This window comes from Rhinopithecus bieti, unplaced genomic scaffold, assembly GCF_001698545.2.
Source record: "Rhinopithecus bieti isolate Rb0 unplaced genomic scaffold, ASM169854v2 scaffold_1853, whole genome shotgun sequence".
Lineage (NCBI taxonomy): Eukaryota > Metazoa > Chordata > Mammalia > Primates > Cercopithecidae > Rhinopithecus > Rhinopithecus bieti.
In genome coordinates this window covers 5,419,225-5,427,336 of record NW_016804151.1, presented here as the reverse complement: position 1 = coordinate 5,427,336, position 8,112 = coordinate 5,419,225, and the positions used below count along the sequence as shown (strand labels likewise).

General features: G+C 47.4%; 1 protein-coding gene across 10 annotated transcripts in view; it reads left to right on the top strand.

The window, feature by feature from the left end:
* The window catches only part of LOC108526298 (uncharacterized), a 31,018-nt gene extending 23,709 nt beyond the window's left edge, over positions 1-7,309 (top strand). For 7 of the 10 annotated variants that reach the window (XR_001884487.1, XR_001884484.1, XR_001884489.1 and 4 more), the window contains 2 exons: positions 3,017-3,133; positions 6,772-7,304. Coding sequence is in view for 3 of the 10 variants with exons in the window: in XM_017866997.1 (XP_017722486.1) it covers positions 3,017-3,133; positions 6,772-6,827 (173 nt within the window). In the remaining 7 variants the exon portion in view is untranslated. Of the gene's footprint in view, positions 1-3,016; positions 3,134-6,771 lie in introns of all 10 variants that reach the window. The other 3 variants (XR_001884485.1, XR_001884486.1, XM_017866996.1) reach the window with 3 other exon arrangements.
* The last annotated feature ends 803 nt before the right edge of the window (positions 7,310-8,112 follow it).

The window sequence follows — 8,112 nt, the reverse complement described above, 5'->3', positions numbered from 1 at the left end:
TTATGGAGAAGAGAACATTGCATGCTTAAAAAAAATCATTACAGCCTTTAATTTTATATATTTTATATATTATATATATTTTTATATAATTTTATTTATATATTTTGATTTTATATATTTAAAGATATTGGATCTTGATGCAAGAAAACCAACTTTTAATTCAGTCTATTTATTTATTTATTTATTTTGAGACAGAGTCTCACTCTGTCGCCCAGGCTGGAGTACAGTGGCATGATCTTGGCACACTGCAACCTCCCCCTCCCAGGTTCAAGCCATTCTCCTGTTTCAGCCCCCAGAGTAGCTGGGATCACAGGCATGCACCACCACGCCTGGCTAATTTTTGTATTTATAGTAGATACAGGGTTTCACAATGTTGGCCAGGCTGGTCTTGAACTCTTGACCTCAGGTGATCTGCCCACCTTGGCCTCCCAAAGTGCTGGGATTACAGGCATAAGCCACCGTGCCTGGCCCACAATTTTATTTTTACTGAGCACCTACTATGTGCCATGCACTGGGTTAAGCCCTGGCAGGTTCAGAGATGTCCAACGGATGGCCCTCAGCTCTAAAGAGCATCTCAAGGCCATCTCAAGGGCATCCTTAGGGAGCCCTCCCTAGGGAGAGCCAGGGGCAGCAGACCATGCTCAGGGGCTTGCTCTGCCCAGTATGGCTCTGCCTGCTCTCATTCCGGGTGGGTGTGAGGGTCAGCTTGCTGCAAGACATCAGCCTGGGGGGGTCTCTCTTTCTCTCCTGTCTCTCCCTCACCTTCCACACTCCACCCCCTCCTCTGGCTGATTGAAAAGGTGCAAGGGGGAATCTGAGATTCTCTGCTGTTTGTTTTGGGTTCAATGGAATCTCATTTACACGTGTTAATTGCAACTAATTGGCACTAATTGGATGAACAGGAAACCCTCTGGGAGCACTCATACCTTTAATTTGTGGTAAATATCATTAATTAACATATGCTAATTAGAGCCAATTAACATTGATTAAGGATTGCCAGCTACTTGGAAAGTACAACTCTGTGTCCTCTTCCCTTGATTGTCTGAAGTCAGCACAAAATATGATACATGAAGTCTGAGGGGAGGAGAGGACAGCACATGGAGTCAGGTGGTATCTCCCAGTGGAGTGCATCATGGCTCCAGCAGCCCTCACCCAAGCTGGGCACTTAGAGGATGGCACCACCCTCACCTTCTCCAGGGCAAAGGGGTCTGCCGGGGAAGAGCTCTGCGAGATTAGCACTTCTCAGGGAGTGTGAAGGAGCAGATGGTGGGAGGTTCTGGGTGCTGAGATGTTTTCCCTTTTGCCTGGCCCCCAGATGGCAGACAAGGCCAGGGTGGGTTGAAACAGGACTGGAGGTCAGCCGGTGGGGAGACTGGGGCCACTGAGAGCAAGGAATGTTTGGGACTCCTCCTCCAGAGATGAGGAGTGGTGAGATACCCACTGCCCATTGACCCAGTACCATCTGGCATGGGGTATATGTGTGTGGCCAATGGGAGTGACCCTTTTTGGATCCCAGTGACATCTCTCATCACTCAGAAAGGCCACACAGATGAAGGAGGGCATGCCAGGAGGAGTCAGAGGAGTGTGTATGTGTGTGTGTACACAAAACCTCCTCCATCTGACATGGTTGTATGAATGGGGATATATCTCCTCCATCTGACACGAGGTGCATAGATGATAGGACCACCTCCATCAGACATCTCCTTTGAGAGTTTTGAGATATTTTTTACTGAAGACTAGGGTATGGGTGTCAGTCAAAAAAAAAAAAAAAAAAATCACTTGCCTAGGAGCCAGAAGGCTTTTAGTATCCACTTTCAGTTCTGTTACTAACTAGTTATGGGACCCTTGGGATTCATTTAAAAAATGTATACATTGCTTTATTTTAGTCTAATTACAAAAGAAATAAATGCTTATTGCAGACCTCACCCTCTCCATGGCTTCCTTCTGTAATGGGCTTCTGAGGCCCCACCCTTCCTACCCTTCCTCTTCTATAATATTCGCCTTGTCGTTTTGTGTTCAGTGTCCATCTTCATCAATGGGCTGTGAGTTTCCCGAAGACAGGGTTTAAGTCTGTCTTGTTCATTGTACTATTTCACAGACACTAAAAGTACTTATTGGCTAGGTGCAGTGGCTCATGCCTGTAATCTGAGCACTTTGGGAGGCCGAGGCGGGAGGATTGCTTGTGTCCAGGAGCTCAAGACCAGCCTGGGTGACATAGAGAGAACTTGTCACTATAAAAAATAAAAAATCAGCTGGGTGCAGTGGTGCATACCTGTGGTCCCAGCTACTCGGGAGGCTGAGGTGGGAGGATCACTTGAGCCTGGGAGGTCAAGGCTGCAGTGAACTGAGATCATGTCACTGCACTCCAGCTTGGGCAACAGTGAGACCTTGTCTTCATAAAATTAAAATAAATAAAATAAAATATTTGTTGCGCAAATGAATGAATGAACACATAAAACAAAAACCATCTGTAATTTCTACCACCACAGAGAAAAATGACATTTGGCATTTGGGATGTGTGTGTGTGGAGTTTGTGTATATGTATATAAGTATCTATAAATAAAACATGTTATATGTAAAGCATACACCCCCCCCCACACACACACACAGCTGTCCCAAAAGTCTTAATGTAGTTTTTGCTTTAATAACTTCAAAAGCGGCCAGGCATGGTGGCTCATGCCTGTAGTCCCAGCACTTTGGGAGGCCGAGGCGGGCGGATCACAAGGTCAGGAGATTGAGACCTCAGTGAAACCTCGTCTCTACTAAAAATACAAAAAATTAGGCGGGCGCGGTGGTGGGCGCGTGTAGTCCCAGCTACTCAGGAGGCTGAGGCAGGAGAATGGCGTGAACCCGGGAGGTGGAGCTTGCAGTGAGCCGAGATTGCTCCGTCTCAAAAAATAAATAAATAAAATAAAATAAAAATAAATAAATAACTTCAAAAGTGTAAATGCTACAAACTTTTAAGAACAAAAAAATCATCTAAAACCTTAATCATTTCAATTTATTATACACTTAGCATTGCACCCTCCAGAAAGGCTGAACTTGTTTACAGTTCCGTTAGCACTGGATGAGAATGTGGGCTCCTCGGATTCCAGCCAGCCCTGGGCCACTGCTTCTCTCTTTGAGCCACCAGGTAAGTCATTAAGTCCTTTTACTCATCTGCGGAATGGGGCCAGTGACATCAGCACTACTTAACCCTCCCGGCCTCTCATGTGGGAGAATGGGGGTGATTTTGTGACCCAGAGACAGGAGTGTTTGTTCTTGCAGAGACTTGAGTGTTATAGCTCCCAGATTTGAGCTGCTGGCGCTGATGAAAAGGGATGGGGGCCTGGGTGGGACAGAACTTGGAGAAACCTCACCTCCAAGAGAACCTCTATGGGTAGATCTTCATTGACCTAACTCAGAGAAATAGGGCTTCCCTGGAAGGGTTTGGGGTTCAGGACCAGGCAAATCATAAAGGCTGGAAAAGTCCCCCCATCGCACCACACAGGGTAAAGTGAGTTAAGATCCCCTGCTGTGGGACAGGCCCTCTTCTAAATTCTTTCATGCATTCATTCCTTTAATCTTCTCACAACTCAATGATGCGGGTAACTAGTATTACCCCATTTTGCAGACAAGGAAACTGAGGCTCAGACAGGCTAATTACCATGCCCTAGGTCACACAGCCACCAAGTGGCAGGGCTTCGATGTGAATGGAAGTTTAGAGCCTGTGCTGCCTGCACCCTCCCTTCCACCCACCTCTGGCTTGAGGAAGCTGTGGCTCCTGGGGTGGAAGCCCCAAGGCGGGGAACTCCCTGCCCTGCCTAGGTCCCAGCAGCACTGCTGCCTGAGTCCAAGTGGACCCCCGTTCCCAGCTCCTCCCCCATGGAAATCTGAGGTCTGAGGGAGAGCTACTGGCGAGGTTCACAGCAGCTTAATTACCAAAGTGATTTTAATTTGTTTTTGTTAATTGAAATCTCATTAAGCAAGTAATTTACTCCAACACAGCTTAGGAGTCCACAGTTCCATGGGTGAGGAGGCTAAAGGGGTTTTTAGAATTTGCCTTCATCTGGGGATTGTGCCTCTTACCTGATCCTGTGACCTGTGTGCCTCTGAGTGTGTGAGCACATGGGCTTCCCACAGAAGGGTCCCCCCAGGGGACCAGGAGCACCCTTTCTCCTTCTTTGCCCATGCCCCCCTGCCCCACCACCATAGGGCTCTAGAACTTCCTTGCCTTGCCCTGTTCCCTGGAGTGATGAGGAAAAAATGAACCTGAGCTGTCCCTCTGTAGGTGTGCGACATGTGGTGCAGACACAAACAGATACCATTTCATATTCACTTATTTTCTTGCCAAGTGCTGTTTTAGGCACCAAAGGTGCTGGGAGAAAAATGGGTCTTCACTTCCTATAGTAAATAGCTCCTTTGCCCCAAACGGCCTTGGGGACAGGGGCCATCCAGGAAAGAGGCAGTTTCTGGGCTGGCTTGTCCCCCATCTCAGCCTATACAAGTGCCTCCACCTCTCAAGATCATGTCGTGGCCACTTCTCCAAAGAGCTTTCATTCCCTGCATCCTCCAGATGCACTGCCTTTCTCCTCCGTGTGTTTCTACCGCATTGTGTTGGTCCCCGCTCTGGATTCATTCTTCTGTGTACCAGAGAGACGTGCTTCTCTTGCTAGCTGGACTTAAGCACCGTGAGGCAGAGACCTTGCTTTATTTATCCAACTTGAGATGCAGAAGACAGAAATTCTTCCAAACCTGTGCCTTACAGGTACTGTTCAACTATCGTGCAGCAAATGAATGGATGAGTTATGTCCTGCCCCTCCTTCACAATGCAGCTGAAATGACACTTTTTGGGCAGGGGACGGCGGCGCACAACTAAGATTTGTAAACACTGTTTTTTAAAATTGTGGTAGAATACACATAACATAAAATTTACCATTTTCCACCATTTTAAAGAGTTCAGTTCAGTGGCATTAAGTGCATTCACATTGCTACGCAACCATCACCAATGTCCATCTCCAGAGCTTTCTCATCATCCCAAATTGAAACACTGTACCCGTTAAGCAATAAGTCCCTATCTTTCCTCCCCCAGCTTCTGGCAACCACCTTTTTACTTCTTTCTCCATGAATTTCAGTCATCTTGTACTTCATGGAAGTGGAATTCTGCCACTTTAACCCTTTTGTGTCTAGCTTAGTTCTGAAATGGCACTTTTTTTTTTTTAGGTGGAGTTTCTCTTTTGTTACCCAGGCTGGAGTGCAGTGGCGAGGTCTTGGCTCACTGCAACCTCCACCTCCCGGGTTTGAGTGATTCTCCTGCCTCAGCCTCCTGAGTAGCTGGGATTACAGGTGCCCACCACCATGCCCAGCTAATTTTTTGTATTTTTAGTAGAGACGGGGTTTTGCCATGTTGGGCAGGCTGGTCTCAAACTCCCTGACCTTGTGATCTACTGCCCCTGGCCTCCCAAAGTGTTGGGATTACAGGCTTGAGCCACTGTGCCCGGCTAGCACTTTTAAAGGGAGGTCTTTTTTGAACTCTGGACTCTGTCAGTTCACCTGTCACATGTTCCTGGGTACCCTTCCATTACTCTCTCATGCAGCACAGTCCTTGCCATTGTCTTCCTTCCCCAGTTGTAATCTCCAATAGGGCAGAGCACACTTGGTCACTTGGTTTCTTCCGGGCTGGGGTCCTGGCTTAGCTGTGATGGTTTTCAACAGGGTGTTTCACAGTGGTGCCACCACAGGTATTTGGGGAGGCCTTTTTTTTTTTTTAATTGAGACAGGGTCTTGCTCTGGAGTGCAGTGGCAAGAACACAGCTCACTGCAGCCTTGACCTCCTGAACTCAAGGGGATCCTCCTGATTCAGCCTCCTGAGTAGCTGGGACTACAGGTGCACACCACCATGCCCGGCTAATTGGTTTGCTATTATTATCATTATTTGTAGAAATGGAGTCTCACCGTGTTGCCCAGGCTGGTCTCAAACTCCTGGGCTCAAGCAACAGGAAGGCCAGTTCTTCACTGAACGGGTCTGTATGGGCCATTTAGCATTCCTGGCCTTGCTTATTCAGTGCCTGTAGCATCCCCCAAATAATTGTAACAACCCAAACATACCCTCCACATCTTTCGACCTTCCCTGGGTGGGGTGGGAGTTTGAAACTAGTGCAATCACCTGTACGCTGCCTGGCACATAGTAGGGGCTCAGTGAGTGCGTGTTGAAAGGGTGACTGAGAGTGTGTATGAGCCATGCCCCTGACCTGGCTGGTGTTTCTCTGAGAGATGGGCACATGTGCACGTGAGGCTGCGGCACGTGCTGCTCCTCTGGCCTGTGCCCCTGGGTGTACTGTGCCAGCCGAGGATTCTGAGTCCTGCTGTAGACCAGGACCCTACTTCTCTGGAGTTCTGTCTGCATTGGGTGTCCGCATTTTTTGTCTCTCCTCATGGCCCCTGGCTGCCTCCTCCCTTTGCCCCTGACTATGGCCACTTGGTAGATTTCCAGGCCTGACATTTCGAACATGCAATGCCATATGTATTGCCACTCTCAGGTAATTATCACGTAAAATTAAGCTAGTCTTGTACATGAAACCAGCAATTAGCCAGGGATTGAAGGTCAGGGAGAGCTCGTTTATAGAGTCACTAACAAAATGTTAACTGGAAGTGTGTGTCAGATGGGCCAGGAGGCTGGATTAGCCGGGGTCGCAGCGGTGGGACTGGAGAGCTGGTGGAGACTCCTAGCTCTGTAGTACTGGGCACAGCAGGAGGAGCTGGGGATTTACAGCTCACACTTTTCTCTTCCAGCTCTCAATCTGGGGCTTGGCTTTGAAGGGAAGGTTGCTAAGCCTCCTAAATCCTGATGCACACCAATGTCGTTTCCCCACTCATCTGGAAACCTGGTGGGTCCTGCCCAAACACCTGTCAGTTCCACCTCCTGCTTGGCTGCCACCATGCCAACATTTTCCACTCAAGCCTTTCAGCTCTGCTTTGGGCACCTGAAGACAGAGTGAATCATCTTTCAAGAGTCAGAAACTTTGCGCATGCCTTTCCCTCTGGTGAGAATGCTTTTCCCTTTCTCCCAACTGCCTTATCATCAGCCTGCAAAATATTTATTTCTGTTCCTAAAATCTCAGATACCACTTCTCCAGGAGCTTTCCCAGATGCCTCACTTTATTCCAGAAGGAGCTATCACCACTTTTGCCTGGCAAGTCCGTTTTCACGGTTACACTTATACACTATGGCAATTTATTGGTGATTTGTCTGTCTCCTCTATCAACAGTGAATTACTCGTCTATCCCTGGAAACCTGGAACTGCTCAATAAATGTTTGTGGTGTGAATATACATATTATTCTCTTCTGCCCTTTGTTTTTTTTTACATACCTTTCAAGGCCCTGCTCGGGTGTCACCTCCTTTGTGTAGCTTTCCTGGATTCACTTCCCTGTGTAGAATTAATCATGCCTTCTGCATTCCCATGGCACTTTGTGTGTGATTTCATTACAACTTGCCAAATTGCCTCATATTTCCTTATCGGTCTATCTGGGGTTACCACATTGCACAACTCCAGGGGACACCATTTACATTAAATCAAGCAATGCAGAGATGGCACCTGTATTTGCCCACTAGGCAGTGATCTTCTGGAGAGCAAAGACCCCGTGACTTTACTAATACCCTGCATATAATGTGCTTTTCTTGTCCACGTTAGTGTCCGTTTAGAATAGGTATGCAATAAACATGCAATGAACATATGTTTAATTATTCAACAGGGACAGGAGGTTCCGTGGAGAGAGCTCTAGAGTTGGAGTCTGGGAATGTGGGTTCCAGTTCTACATTGCTGTGCAGCCTTAGGTGAACCACTCCACTTTTCTGGTTCTTATCCTTTAAAATCAAGTCATATATGCTGAAGTGCCTAGGACAAAGTAGGTGTTCAATGCATGTCAGTTTCCCCCTTTTCTTCATTTGTGAAATTAGGAATTTTAATATTCCTTGTATTTTTTTTTTTTTTTTTTGAGGTAGAGTCTCGCTCTGTCACCCATGCTGGGGTACAGTGGTGCAATCTTGGCTCACTGCAATCTCCACCTCCTGGGTTCACGCCATTCTCCTGCCTCAGCCTCTCGAGTAGCTGGGACTACAGGCACCTGCCACCA